The following is a 15,515-nucleotide window of genomic DNA, read 5'->3' as shown; positions in this document are numbered from 1 at the left end:
ACTTTCTGTTTCACACATTTAATTTCTATAGCTTGAGAATCCAAAAAGAGCCACATATTAATAAGTATGATAGCTGATTTAACATTAAGTTATGATTGAATTGCTTCTTGCTACAGTTATGAAAGTTTAATAACAAGCAGGAAATGTTCATGGGCCAATGACATCGACACATTGAAATGGTCGATAAGGGGTTTAAACACAGTTGTGCTGCAACAGTGTGTGTATATAATCAGCCTCTAATGCTAAATATTAAAAATTACATTTTTTATAATCCCATTTTATAAAAATAGTCTGCAGAAACACTTAGATTGACATTTTGTACGTCATCAAATGGGGAAAGCCCCATCCCATAAGTGACAATCTCTCCCTCATTAGCATAGAAAACCCTGAGTGAGAAGCAGCTATCCGCTATTAGAGTTTTTTTTTAACATTGTACCTGCTGAAGATAATGTCAGCGACTAGGAGGATTATAAATGTAGAGTTTTAGGCTGCACAAATGAACACTGTAGTCTCCATAGATGCCTTCTTATAAGCTGCTTCTTTTGACATTTTCAGATTGCACAGAGATAACTTCAGTTAAATATTAGGCATGGACATATATATTGCGATTGTGATTTTCGAAAGTATTAAATCGATTTGTAAACGTGTATAATTACCATTTCATGAGTCTCCCCATACAGTTGAATAGAGCCCTTGGACCCGGAAGCCGCTTCACGTGACGTCACACTTAACAAGTGGATTTGTCGTTTGTAGCTCCGCCCTCTTTTAAAAAGAGCACAATCTCATTTAAATTTAAAGCAATTTTGTGATGTATTTTTAGGGTAAACTTCACATACTCTCTCTAGAGACATCCGAGACTTCTTCATATCTTGTAAAAAGGGGCATGATAGGTCCCCTTTAATGCCTGAAATGCCTCGTTGTGGTATTTTTCACCCACATACTAAAAAATGCTGGTTTGATTTAACATAACTTTGGATCAATTATGGACAAACTCATTTGCTGGGTCAAAACATCTAATATAAAATGCGTTGAAAATATTTACCCAGCAAGTTTGTCCATAAATACCAAATTTATTGTATAGTCTACAACTTATAGTCATTAGACTACAACAACTTAGTTCAATTAAATTTTTTTATATGTTTTTTATTTTTATTTTATTTTATTTTATTTTTTTTGCAGTTTTGTTTCATCTTTGTTTTATCAAATGCTAATAACAAACATTTTTGGGGTAGAGTAGGTCTAAACAACAGTAGCAAATAAGAAATGATACAAAAACTGAATATGCAACAACAAAACACTAAATATTTTAGCTTGCAAAGAATATACATATTAAAGCTACTATAGTTATTCAGTTGTGATCATTGTTTACATTGAATTAGGTATATTTCATTTAATATATGCAAAACAGTCCAGTCTTTCAATAGCCACTTAACATTGCAGCCACATTTATAGTCATAAATTTCCCCCATAGTTCTTATGTTGTATAATATTACTGCATGATAATGATGATGATAATGAATATTTTAATATTAATTAAATATAGAACTGAACACAATAGATATAATAACCATGTATTATTTTAAACAACTACAGATATTTGTATTATGTATAACCGCATTAACATTACTGCAGTAGTAAGTAGTTCTAAATTATTCACTGTATTGCAATTTTTGGAATACCATACAGATAGTAAATCCATGGTAAATTTATGCAAATATCTGCATGGTTATAAATGTTAATGGTACCAACAGCTTTTAAGGCCTCAGACTGTGCACTGCAGTGTCGATTGGTTTTGTTTGCAGGCCCCCAGGGACACTCCCACACCCCGCTCTCAACAAGGTCCTATGACACTGGGAAGCCTCTTCAATTCCCCTCTGTATTCTGATGTCATCTTTATGGTGCAAGGCAAGAGTCATTGCTATTTCCCTGCATATACATCGGCATGTAAACACACCATTGTTAATTTAGAATTGTTTTTTTATTTGCTATTTTTTACTCATTTACTATTGAGGAAAAAGAGGTAAAGTTTTCTGGCATGCATACATTTCTTATTATTCAGATACCATGCTAATTTCCCAGGATGTGACTATTTTATAATTTTTAACAGATGTGATAGAAATGATGCTTTATTTGCTAATGTTTTTACGGTATTAAAATTTAAGGTGTAAAATCAGAACTTTGCATGGAAATTTGTTTAGAAAGGCGAAGAACAAAACAAATATTTCAAAAGTAATTTTGGTTATTTGTGTAATGACCAAGTCATAGATACATTTAATAAGGCCAGATCAGCCTAAAAAATAATACATTTACAAAATAAAATTCATACAAGCACAGCACAATTAACATTCACAAAATCCAAATGTAAATTTGTAAACACAATTCATGAATTCACAAGTAGAAATCATAAATAATTTCCCTAAATGAATTGGATTTGCATGTTTGTGCTGTGTTTTGAATTAACTAATTGGATTTGTGCATTTTTAATAGTTTTCTGAATTTACTAATTGGATTTGCATATTTTCAAATCATGTTCTGAATTGGATTTGTGCATTTTTAAATCATGTTCTGAATTTCTGAATTGGATGTGTGTATTTTCGAATCGTGTTTGAATTTACGAATTGGATTTGTGTATTTTCGAATCGTGTTTGAATTGGATTTGTGTATTTTCGAATCGTGTTTTGAAATTATGAATTGGATATGTGTATTTTCAAACGGTTTTCTGAATTTATGAATTAGATGTGTATTTTCGAATCGTGTTCTGAATTTAAGAATTGGATTTGTGTATTTACGAATCGTGTTTTAAAATATGAATTGGATGTGTATTTTTAAATCATGTTCTGAATTTACAAATTGGATTTTTGTATTTTTAATTCGTGTTTTGAAATTATGAATTGGATTTGTGTATTTTCGAATCGTGTTCTGAATTTATGAATTGGATAAGTGTATTTTCGAATCGTGTTTTGAAATTATGAATTTGGATTTGTTTATTTTTTAATCGCGTTCTAAATTTACGAATTGGATGTGTATTTTCGAATAGTGTTTTGAATTTACAAATTGCATTTGTGTAGTTATGAATTGATTTTAATTTATGAATTGGATGTCTATTTATGAACAGTGTTGTAAATTTATGAATTGGTTCATGTATTTATGAATAGTGTTCAGAATTTTTGAATCAGATTTGTGTATTTTCAAATCATGTTTTGAACTTACAAATTGGATTTTGTAAATGTAAATTGTGTTGTAGATGTATGAATTTTATTTTGTAAATGTATTATTTTTGAGACTGATCAGGATCAATAATATATTAAAGTGATATTTTCGTAAAGGTTATTTTAAGACAATTTCATTCAATATGTTTTCTGTGTACAAATAATTATTTATTCTTTATTATTTATTCTTAATTGATTATAAATAAAAAATTGTAACAATTTTACAAAATTTGAGTCAAAAATTTGATCAATAATATTTAAAAGTAGCTCATATTTTGGATTTTGCAATTTTATTTATAGTATACAAATAACAAACACTATTATACAAATTATACTAAATAACATTAAGTGTAAATAATTACATTCTTTATATATTTTATTTATGTATTTTATTAAATTTAAGTTCATTTATATAGCAATTTTCTAAAAAATCATTATAAAGCAACTTAAAAAAAAAAAAAAAAAACACACACACACTGGTATGTTAAGTACAAGGGGAAGCCTTGTGTGTGTCAGAGCTCCACTGTTATGCTTGACCCGCGTGCGTGTGTTTGAAAGGTCATTTGTGTGTCTGCTTTCAGGAAGTGTGCTGCCAGCACACAGAGCTGTACTTGTGGCCCGCTGTGATGTCATGGCTGCCATGTTTAGTGGGAAGTACGCAGAGGCACGAAGTCGCGTGGTGCCAATCCACGGAGTCTCCTCTGACACCTTTCTAGCTTTCCTAGAGTACCTCTACACTGACACCTGCTGTCCAGGTGAGGAGAAGCATTCCAAGGCTTGTAATTGTTTACTAATCAAATGTCTTTCTTCTGTTTAACCCCTTAACTGCCATTCATAAATGCTTTTTAATACAAACCTAAAGCTGCTCTCATTTAAAAAAAAATAAATAAATAAACACTGCAGATTATTGCTGAAAGCATTTTTAAAAAGTGAATGAGTAAGTAAAGCTATATACGTTTAAGTTTACCTTAAAAAAAGTATTTTGTAATTTATTTTTAAATATTTAAAATGTGCCTAAAATCAAAGCCATGTCTACCCAAGGAATCACAAAATTATCTCAAGAACTAAGACTTCTTAAGATATTTTGTTTAGGCGCAGTAACAAAAATAAGCCCCAGAGGCCTGTCCCACAAAACAAGTTTAACAAACTCTGGGTTGAAGAGTAAGTTCTGGATTGACAAAACCAAACAAATCAAACCTGGTTGAAATTATGTTAAGTGGTTGCACAGCACTTGATATAAACATTCTCTATTAACTCAGGGTTTAACACAGAGTTTGTGAATAACTGCAAGCTCCTGAAAGTATTGACATGTGCAGTAAACAGCTAATCACACGAAACATGCGAGTCCAGTTGATTAATTTCTCACGAGAATCTGTGCAATTTACTTTGTTAAAGGTTAAGAGATCTAATCATCAGAAATATAATGAATTACAAACCCATTAATGCATTAAAAAGGCAGAAATAAGCAATGCTGATGCAGCAAAATTTAAGAAGACAACATTAAGAAAATATTTTATTAGCACAAATCAGTCAGCTGATTTTAATAATGTAGGTTCACAAACAGCTAAAAAGACAACAATTTTAAAAGCTTTATATTTGTAGTTGTACATTTTCATCTAAAGCTACTACTAATATTAAATGACAATTCAAAACTTTTTAAACACATAATATTTAAATATTTATTCATTTTCTTTTCGGCTTAGTCCCTTTATTTATCTGGGGTCACCACAGCGGAATCAACCGCCACCTTATCCAGCATATGTTTTATGAGGCGGATGCCCTTCCAGCTGCAACCCATCACTGGGAAGCATCAATGCACACTTATTCACACTCATACACTACAGACAACTCAGCTTACCCAATTCACCAATAGCGCATGTCTTTGGACTATGGGGGAAACCAGAGCACCCGGAGGAAACTTACCCGAACACGGAGAGAACATGCAAACTCCACACAGAAATGCCAACTGACCCAGCCAAGGCTTAAACCAGCGAGCTTCTTGCTGTGAGGCAATCGTGCTACCCACTGCACCACTTTGACGCCTTATTCAAATATAAAAAAATTATTATTAGCAACAAAAAAAAGACTACATTGACTAAAAAAAATGCTTTAAGTGTAAAAGCTTTTCAATTTTGAGCCAGAAAGATGCTAGGAGTGGGTTTATCGCGTAAGATATATATATATATATATATATATTGTTCTAAGGTAAATAAAAGCTAAGAAATATTAGTTTTTTTCTACAATGATGGTTTTGTACATTATTATCTTTTGGAAGAAGCCTGTGTCACACATGCAAATGAAGTTGAACTCCTATGGCCAGCACAGTCACCAGACCTAAATATTATTGAGCCACTTTTGGGGGTGTTGTGCGAGAGTGATTTAGGAAACGTTTTCCTCCACCAGCATCATGTAGTGACCTGTCCACCATTCTCAAAATCCCTCTGGCCACTGTGCAGGACTTGTATAGGTCATACCCGTGACTAACTGACACTGTATTGGCCATACACCATACTGATGAATTATTGGGGTCTAAAACCAGCCGTTTTATTGTCCAACCCTATATAAACACACAGCATATGTCCCTTTACTGATTGGTCCACTTTGAGTTTGCAATATCTTACCCAGATTTACATATGCTCTGAAGCAGCTTAGCCATGCAGTGTAAAGTAACATGGTTATAAAACCAACTTACACCCCTAAACACAAATGTTTGCTCAAACTAAACACTAACTTACCTAGGTTGAAAACTCAAACCATTTTTGTGCAACAGGCCTCAGATAACTTCTATAACAAAGCAAATCCCAAATATTGAACCATGATTGTCAGACCTTTTCTTGTAATGTGTAATTTTTTCAGGATAAGAAAAGTATTTGATTAAAAATAAATAGTACAGTTGAAACAATACAGTTGAAACAATGTCATTTTTATAATGATGCAATGTCCAATTTCAAAATAGATGAAAATATTTTAAGTAATTTAAAAGTAAAATAAAAAGTATAACTTTCAACATTACCCCCAACTTTTGAAAGGTATTTTGTTTCTAACATTCAAGCAGAAATATTAATTTGGCCTACAAAATGTTTGCTTTCACTATCCAGTGCAGCGTAACCCAGATGTTTCCGTCATGTAGTGGTTTATCTCGTATGTATTTTTAAACAACAAAGGTTCTGCGTGCCAGTTTGCCTCAGTCGTTCTGTCAGTCAGTGTGATGGCTGTTTAGTCATTCATATCAAGGCTATTAAACAACACTGTTAAGAAAAAAAAGACACAAAGTCTGAGCTTGAATGACAGTGGGTGAATGTGAACAGAGGTTGATGGATGCGAGTGAAGAGAGAAACAGGAGGAGGTGACTGACGGTGGTGTGTGTCTGTGTGTTCAGCCAGTGTGCTGCAGGCCATGGCTATTCTGGTCTGCGCAGAGATGTACCAGGTGAAGCGTCTGCAGCACCTGTGTGAGGTGTGTGTGTGCGCGTATCTTCAGAGCATGCCCAGTCGAGAGCTCGCGTCTACGGGCATCAGTGTCATACGCTTACTGAGGAGAGCAAAGGTGAGCCTTTACATCAACATGGGTGTGTTCTGTTTTCTTTTCAATATATAATCCATTTGCTTTGAGTGCCTAACTATTGTGTAGTAGGAAAACATACACATTAGGAGGGATAATATTGTTGATAGTTTAAACTGCACATTGCCTGTTCAAAATGCATTAAATTTCATTCTGTGATGGCGAAGCTGAATATTCAACCTCATTACTCCATTCTTCACTGACATGTGATACCGAAGAAATCATTCTGAAATGTTGATTTTCTGCTCAAGAAACATTTATTTTCATCATCAGTGTTGAAAACCGTTCCATTTCTATGGAGCCAGATCAGTTTCAAAAATAATACATTTACAAAATAAAATTCATACAAGAATAGCACAATTCACGTTTACAAAATTTAAATTGTAAATTTGCAAACACTATTCGTGAATTCAGAGGTAAAAACAAATAATTTCACCAAATGTATTGGATTTGCATATTTGTGTTTAGTATTTAAGAATTGGATGTGTATTTTTGAATCGTGTTTTGAGCTCATAAATTGGGTGTGTGTATTTATGAACCATTTACTGAATTTACAAATTGGATTTGTGTATTTTTAAATTGGGTTTTGAACTTACAAATTGGATTTGGTAGATGTGAACTGCAATGTAGATGTATGAACTTTATTTTTTATATGTATTATTTTTGAGACTGATCTGGCTCCACGTTTTAGGATTCATACTATAAAAAATGTTATATTATTATACATGTATAATTTAAATTTATATACTTTTTTTAAAATGTATAATTTTTTAATGGGGTTACAGGAGTATTTATGCATGATGAGCTAATATTTCATTCATTATTTAGTTTTTTTTTTTGTTTTAATAATTTGATGAATTTTTACAAAACTTTGCAAAAAAAAAAAAAAAAAAGTGTAAGTTTGTCCAATCAGTGTGACAAAGGAAACAATGAAATTTATTACATGTACAGCGTGTTTTGTGTTTTGGTGGTATTCTACCATTTTTTTTTATTTTAATTGTGATAATTTTATGTGCTTTTTAACATTTTAATGTGTTTTTGTTAGTTTTATAATATTTCTATTTAACGTAATTTATTTAAAATAAATAAATACATTTTGTATTTATTTTTCTATAGATTTATTTTAAATTTTCATACTTCAAATACATTTCAGCAGCAAGGCAGAAGTTTTTTTTTTTTTTTTTTACATTTTTGCCATCTACCATTTTAAGCACAGAAAAAAAGGTCGAATTATATTAGGTCATCAGGTTTTCCATGCATACCTAAAACGTACTAAAAAGTAAAAGTAATATGGTATACAGTATGTTAATCCCTAAATAGCATCTCAAAATTTTGCAACAGGTGTTAGTTAACAGCAAGGCCGTCATCATACCTTAATTACTTCTGATTAATTCTTATCATTCTAAACTATTTGCAAACTAAATTGTAAAATATGCACACATTTACCCTAATGTGAAAATCAAATGAAATTTAAAGTAAAAACGCTGGTTCTATTTTTGGTTTTAATGTTGATTAACTTGAGGTGACTGTTAAAAAGAGAACATGGGGTAAATTAAAGATCATTTTGAAATATGAAGGACGTACACTAAATAATACTTTAAGAACACTTAAGATTTCATTCTAGAGACTAGTAATGCCCCGGTGCTCCTTTATACCAACCACTGTCAGTTTTTGAATCAAGTGGTGTAATCTGTATACGTGTATCCTTTTGTTTTTATTTGTTCAGTTATTCACTACATTGTGATGTGTACTTGGTGCAAATAGTGTGTTGTTGTACTATTTTTTTTTTGTGGTATTTTTTGTTTTATAATTCAATGTATTGTGATGGCCATGGTGGCAAATGAGTTTCCCCTCTCAGGGATTATTACAATTCTCTTCTACTACTACTATACTATTTCTATCATAAAGACAGTTCAAATGCTGCTTCAATGTTACATACTGTAGCTCTGTTTCAACACTGGACTGTGCTCTGCCTTAGTGATCTGTAAACTCCACCTACTTTCATTTGATTGGCTTAGAAGGCTAGACCAAAAGAGGGGGAAAAAATCCTATTGAGTAAAAAAGAAATTTGACATTATGGCCATTTCACCCCTTCAATGTGTATAGTAGTAATAGCCCTAAATAACATTTTATCTAATCTGTTGCTCACCCTCTTTCTCAATGCAGTGTCATAACGCTGACCAGCTATACGTCTGGCTCCTCCACTTCATTGCCAATAACTACCTGATCTTCAGCCACAAGCCTGACTTCCTGGAGTTATCAGGTGAGCCGTCTGCTTGACCGCCTGGAAAGATGTTGAAGCGTATTAGAAGACATGCACACACAATCATCTCTCATACTAAAACAGCCAGAGAGCCGTCCCAACAGCTGGTGCCGCAGACGAGCCCATGCAAATCACCACCGGCTTCTGTCAGAGCTTCATTATGAAACACTGAGAGCAAATGTAAGGTCACTTTTTAAAACAAACAAATCACTTTTTCACACCTAATTAGTATGTGCTGCCCTTCCACGCACACTTGGAAAGTGTACAAACGAGAGTCACCTCATGAATTGTGCATCGATTTTGTGAGTCACCAAAGACCAGTGGCAGAAAAGAGGTTTTTTTCCAAATCCCTTTATGTTTTTAAAAGCAAACTTGTAGTGTGCATTATCTTTTAAATTGCATATAGAGACAATGACATAAGTTCAATTTAACATTAAGAGTGACAGCTAATGTTAAAAGCAGAATTATTTAATTATTTTTCAAATACTTCCAAAGTGATGTTTAACAGAGTAAGGACGTTTTTCACAGCATTTCCTATATTATTAGTTATTATAAGTCTTATTTCTTTGAGTTGGGTTGGAATAACATCTTACAAAATAACTATTGGGGCAGCACAGTGGCCTGAATAATTGGCAGTTCATTCCACTGTGGCCACCCCTGATAAATAAAGGGACTAAGCCAGGGGTGTCCAAACTCTGTGCTGGAGGGCCGGTGTCCTGCGGATTTAACTTGCCTCAAAACACCTGCAAGGATGTTTCAAGAAAGCCTAATAAGAGCTTGATTAGCTAGCCCAGGTGGGTCTGATTAGGGTTGGAACTTGGAACTAAACTTTGCAGGACACCGGCCCTCCTGAACAGAGGTTGGACATGCCTGGACTAAGCCAAAGGAAAATGAATTAATGACTATATAAATATTACGTACAATCATCATGGCAAGAACAAAAAATTAGCTATGAGAAATAGGCCAGTCACTATAAACAATATATCGACTAAACATGAACATGATTTTTTTGGCCACTCAACATATATTGTCCATCATGTTCACATAAAAATTAATGTCTTCAAAATTTGAGCAGATTTAGCGGCTTCTGTCATCTCCTCTAATCTTTTTTTTTTTTTACTAACAGATCAAAGAGGTGTCAAAGTAAATTCTGTTCAAACTTGCAGTCTACTTCCAGAAAAGTTTTGATTTACAAATTACATTGAAGACAAAAGGACATTTACATGTGTATGTGATATTTTACTCATTATGACAAAAATGAGTCTGACTTATTGTGACAGGCCTAATTAAAAATCTGTAACTAAAATAATAATAATTCTTTAGCACTCCTCTGGACACTCAAAGCACTTTACACATTTTTGGGAGAATCCGTTCAATCACCACCAGTGTGCAGCATCCACCTGGATATTGCATCAGACCGCACACCAGCTAATTGGTGGAGAAACCAATTATAATATGGGGATGGTTAGAAGGCGATGATAGACAGAGATTAAACCACTACTGCTTTTTTTTCTTCTCTATTTTCCTAAAGGACATCCTGGGATTTTTAATGACGACAGAGTCAGCATAGAGTCCGCAATAATACACTGGGGCATTAGGACCCACACAGATCGCAGGTTAAGCACCCCCTGCTGGTCTTACTAACACCTAGCTTTCCCTAGGAGTCTCCCATCCAGGTACTGACCAGGCCCATCCCTGCTTCAGTGGGCGACCATGTGAGAGTTGCAGAGCACTAGCTGCTGGCATTTAAATTATTAAGTTGGAAAAAAAATATCTTTGTTGAACAGCATTTGGGAAATATTTTTAAAAGCATTACAATTTCCCAGGAGGGCTAATCATTTTGCCTTCAATTTTGTTTCAAACTGTGACTAAAAAAATACATCAGTTCAGTTGATGTTTTTAAGCATTTATTGTGACATTTTAGTGCATTATATTTTGTACACTCGTTGGGATATGCATACCACTTCCATAGTATTTTTCCCTACTATTGAAATGAATTGGAGCCAGCAACCACCCTTTTGTGAAACTCAAATAGATTTGTGAAATATTTTTAAAAGCATTACAATTCCCCAAGAGGACTAATCATTTTGCCTCCAATATTATTTCAAACTGTGACAGTAAAAGACATACATATCTGTTCTTTTATGTTTTTAAAGCATTTGTTGTGACATTTATAGTGCATTATCTTTAGTACACTCATTGGGATATGCATATAGAGGCAGACAGTTACATAATTTCTGTTTCAGATAAAGATGGACGGATATGCCTAAAAAAAAAAAAAAGATGTTTTAATCTCCCTTTAGTTATTAAAGCACACCTTAGATGAGAACTTAAAGGGATAGTTCAACCACAATACCAGATACCACACCCTCATGTGATTCTTTCTTCTGTTGAACACAAAAGATGATATTTTGAGGAATGCTGGCACACACTAACTTCCATAGTATTTTTCCCCTACTATGGAGGTCAATTGATGCCAGCAACCAGAAAATAAAAATTCCTTTTGTAAAACTCTGTAAGATTTGAGAAATATTTTTAAAAGAATAAAAATTCCAGGAGGCTAATCATTTTGCTTTCAAATTTGTTTCAAAATGTGACATTAAAAAAACAACAACATATTAGTTCAGTTTAAGTTTTTAAAGCGTTTATTGTGACATTTTTGGAGCATTATCTTTTTTGTACACTCATTGGAATATGCATATAGAGACAGTTACATAGTTTCAGTTTCAGATAAAGATGGATGGATAAACCTTTCTGAGTTTCTTTATCTTTGTTGAACACAAAAGAAGATACTTTGAAGAACGCTGGCACCCATTAACTTCCATAATAATTTTATTCCCTACTATGAAGGGTGCCAGCTAACAGTATTTTTTAAAATATATTTCCTTTGGTGTTCAAAAGAAGAAAGAAACTCAAAAAGATTTTAAAGCAAGTGCGGGATTTTAAGGCAAAGATGGATGGATATACGTTTCATTTGGCATTCTTGTAGAAAGTTATTAATTTTCCTAAAGATGAAGAGTTCCAATGATGCTTTTTTTTGGTTGACAGACGAGGAGCGCGAGCAGGTGGAGCGTCTGCGCTGGCCCTCCAGAGGTTACCTGCAGGAGCTCAGCGAGTACCAGCAGCGCAGACGGCAGATCCGCAAGTCTCGCTGCAGCATCATGTGACCCCTTCTTAACGCCCTGCGGACCGGAAGGGAGGGCGAAAAACACAGAATGGGAATTGGAGATGCACTTACATACAGGATGAAAGAGACCTTTGTTTGACAGTGAATTCTGAAGTACTGTATTTACATGAACTCTGACCTCTGACCCTGTGATATAAAGTGGACAGCTTGATCCTATGCGCTGATGTCATACAGATTTCTTCTATGTGAATAGTACTGTAATCTTCTGTGTGAACGCTCACGGCTGATTGGTGCAATAAACCTCCTCTGCGATGGATGAACTTTAAAGTATTAAACAGGGTAGGGTCGATCTTATACTCCCTCCAGAGATTGATATCTCACTCTCATGGTCAGCCATGGTGACATTTCTTTCTTTCTGAATTCTGTGGTTACTTTTGGCAATATAACTTGAATAAACTTCCAAATATTTATTTATTTTTTCTTCCCCCATGAGATTAATTTGAATCTGATGCAACTATTTTTGTAACATGTACATCTGAGATTTTTATTTCAACTAAAAAAAAAAATGTGCGAAGTACACATCCAGCATGTGGATGGTCTCTTAGTGCAGTCGGTGTGGTCGACGTAGAGCCAGTTGTGGCTGTCTTTAGACTAGTCCTGTTATGTTGACCCTCATCTCATGCTGAATAAAGACATTTTAGAAGGATGCTTGTTTGTTCTGAGAGTTCAGTGTAAATCTATGATTACCAACGAATAGGTAGTGGCTCTGGCTTGTTCAAAGCCAGTCTATGATGTTGGAAAAGCCAATTCTACTGTAGATGAAAACTATGTATATTAAGAAACAAGAAAAGAGACTGGTTAGGTTATTGTAGTTAACCAAAACCATCAAAATAACTCACTTAAAGGGATAGTTCACCCAACAATAAAAAACTACCTGTCACAATCACTTGTCATAAACCTGTTTAAGTTTCTCCTTATCTAGATCACAATAGAAGGTTGGAAACCTGTAACCATTGACTTCCATTGTATTTGATTTTGCTGCTATGGAAGTCAATAATTTCCAACATTCTTCAAAACACCTAATTTTTTGTGATCAAGTCTGGTACAAGGTTTGGAACAACTTTAAAGTAAGTACAATTTTTTATTTTTGGGCAAACTATCTCTTTAAATAACGTTAAATGTAATGTTAAACGTTAAATTTATTTTAGCTAGTTATTAAGGAAACAGTTGCAATTTTCATTTAGTTTGTTCTATACAGACGGTACCATATAATAGACAAATTACTAAATATTAGTTAATATTTAAGTGAACATGAAAAATCTAACAAATAATAATAAAATCCACATATTACTAAGAAAATTTATGAATCTCAATTCTGAAAACAGAGCCAAACATCTATTTAGGTTTGTGCTCAACTTTTTGTGGAGCAAATGTTTGGCTGCTGAGAGAAAAATCTTTTCTTAAAAGCATTTGAGGGATATTTCTCTGTACTACACACAATTTTGATTTCAGTTTAAGATTTAGACCCTTGGGTAAAACCTATTGAGAAGCACTGGTGTAATAGTGTTGTGTTTATATATATCATTTTAATATGTTATGAAGAACGACAGTGAAATATACCCTCACTGCAGACATCCGATGGCCTGCAACATGCCTTCCAGTTTTCCAGAACGGTCAAGACCCTCAACATCACTTCCTCCTCCAACACAATCTTCTCCTATGAAAACTCGAGGAACCTGTAAAGAATACATGAGGAATACATCAAGGAATGTGACATAGACCTACTGAAAATGAATGAAGCACATAATCTTTAATAAACATGGGCAGGGTTAAACATGTTGGTCAAGCCAGTGGTGACTCAGCATATTTGTAAATTAGCTGGTAAAACAGCCTTGATATACAGTACAGGTCACCAAAATAATACCTATGGTACTGGAAATAACCTAACAAAACACAAATATCTGTCGTTTTGAGTAGGCACCAACATTTGAACTTTCCTTTTAGAATTACTGTAACTGACTCAAGTGTGTAATGTTATGACTAGCAGGCTTCGAAAAAACGTTGTTATTCATGAACTTTCAAAAAGTTAAGCTCTACATTATTAATATTTTTGTGTTGTAATTTTTATTCAGAACTCAGAAGGCAACTTTCTGACTGAGGAAAGTTGAATGTGCTGGCCAGTTTGTGTTTTTCATGATATAATGATATAAAAATTTTGAATTAAAAAATTAAGGTTTTTATTTATATTTCTTCATTCTATATATTTAGCAAATGTTTTTGGTACCTCAAGAAGTGTGGTTTGAGGACCATCCAACAGGCTAATCCAGCTAGAATAGTGCTTAAAATGTCACTAAAATGCAGTATTGAAATCTCATTATTAAATAGAACATAAAAGGACCACCCTATTGCGAAAAAAGGACCACCCTATTCACTAGGCTGGCTAAGTTACTGGCCTGCCTAACAGTTTAATATATATAATAATATTCCACAAACGTTAAAGTACTCACAGTGCGCGCGCCCGTGATCTGTTGCAGATAGTCCTGTATGCTGCCCATGTCAGCGCGTGCGCTAATATCGATCAACTCAAAATGTCCAGCTTTAAATTTATACTTCGACAAAACATCCTTTGCGAGTATGCAGTAACTGCAGGTCGGTTTACAAAACACAACTACTTTGCCGTCCTTAATTTGCGCTTTAACAAACTCTGCCATTGCTCTCCACGTAACAAAAAACAGCCGTTCACAGCTAGACTCCAGTCAAAATGAAACTTTTTTTCCGGGTTTTGAGTCAGTTTTTCCACCCTTCGATGGTTGGGCGGGATTAATAAACCGATCTTTGGTAAAACACTTCCAACCGATCTTTGGTTGGAGGGAATTTCGGTGTTTGTAAACAAATTTTGATCCTCGAATTAATATTTTGTAAAGAAATGAACCATTTTTCTATATATATATATTTTTTTGTCCACGAAGGTCATTACCTTTGAACACTTTCCTGAAATCAAAGACTGACGTTGGCACAAACCAATAGGATTCGAGTATGGACAGTGATAGATCACTTCATTGGTTGGATCTGAACTGATACGCCCGCCCTCTTCACTGTAAACAGGTGTTTTGAATCAACCGCGGCACAAAACATGTAGCAATTAACGATTATAGTTAGACATAAAACATAATAAAATATTATTAAACAACATTGAGTTGATGGAGATTTCAACTGACTCAAAATCTAGATCAGATTTAACTGACAGTTTTTGAACAATCGCATCTATCTGAAATTACCGTGTGTTTTCTACTGCATGAAGTACGAAAAAGTAATTAATTCATTTTCTTTTCGGCTGAGTCCCTTTATTAATCTG

The 15,515-nt window shown here is 33.9% G+C and overlaps 3 protein-coding genes across 4 annotated transcripts in view; 1 reads left to right on the top strand and 2 right to left on the bottom strand.

Moving 5' to 3' along the window:
- The window catches only part of nudt2 (nudix (nucleoside diphosphate linked moiety X)-type motif 2), a 56,249-nt gene extending 47,192 nt beyond the window's left edge, over window positions 1–9,057 (bottom strand). The window contains exon 1 of one of the 2 annotated variants that reach the window (XM_087299500.1): window positions 8,920–9,057. The gene's annotated coding sequence lies outside the window, so the exon portion shown is untranslated. The remainder of the gene's footprint in view (window positions 1–8,919) is intronic. The other variant, XM_087299499.1, reaches the window with a different exon arrangement.
- The window catches only part of rhobtb3 (Rho related BTB domain containing 3), a 39,952-nt gene extending 27,086 nt beyond the window's left edge, over window positions 1–12,866 (top strand). Inside the window, exons 8-12 of the mRNA XM_087300898.1 lie at window positions 1,803–1,905; window positions 3,791–3,964; window positions 6,589–6,755; window positions 8,937–9,033; window positions 12,082–12,866. Coding sequence (XP_087157024.1) covers window positions 1,803–1,905; window positions 3,791–3,964; window positions 6,589–6,755; window positions 8,937–9,033; window positions 12,082–12,200 — 660 coding nt within the window. The 3' untranslated portion in view covers window positions 12,201–12,866. The remainder of the gene's footprint in view (window positions 1–1,802; window positions 1,906–3,790; window positions 3,965–6,588; window positions 6,756–8,936; window positions 9,034–12,081) is intronic.
- Window positions 11,661–14,927, bottom strand: glrx (glutaredoxin (thioltransferase); the record flags this gene model as incomplete). The annotated part of the gene is given in 3 exon segments (NM_001005942.1): window positions 11,661–12,215; window positions 13,781–13,896; window positions 14,668–14,927. Coding segments are annotated over 2 exon segments (318 nt in total). The 3' UTR covers window positions 11,661–12,215; window positions 13,781–13,782.
- Window positions 14,928–15,515: the final 588 nt, after the last annotated feature.

The sequence above is a fragment of the Danio rerio genome, chromosome 21, assembly GCF_052040795.2.
Source record: "Danio rerio strain M-AB ecotype USA chromosome 21, GRCz13ab, whole genome shotgun sequence".
Classification (NCBI taxonomy): Eukaryota; Metazoa; Chordata; class Actinopteri; order Cypriniformes; family Danionidae; genus Danio; species Danio rerio.
The sequence above is the reverse complement of the archived record's forward strand: the minus strand, read 5'-3'. Positions and strand labels throughout refer to the sequence as shown.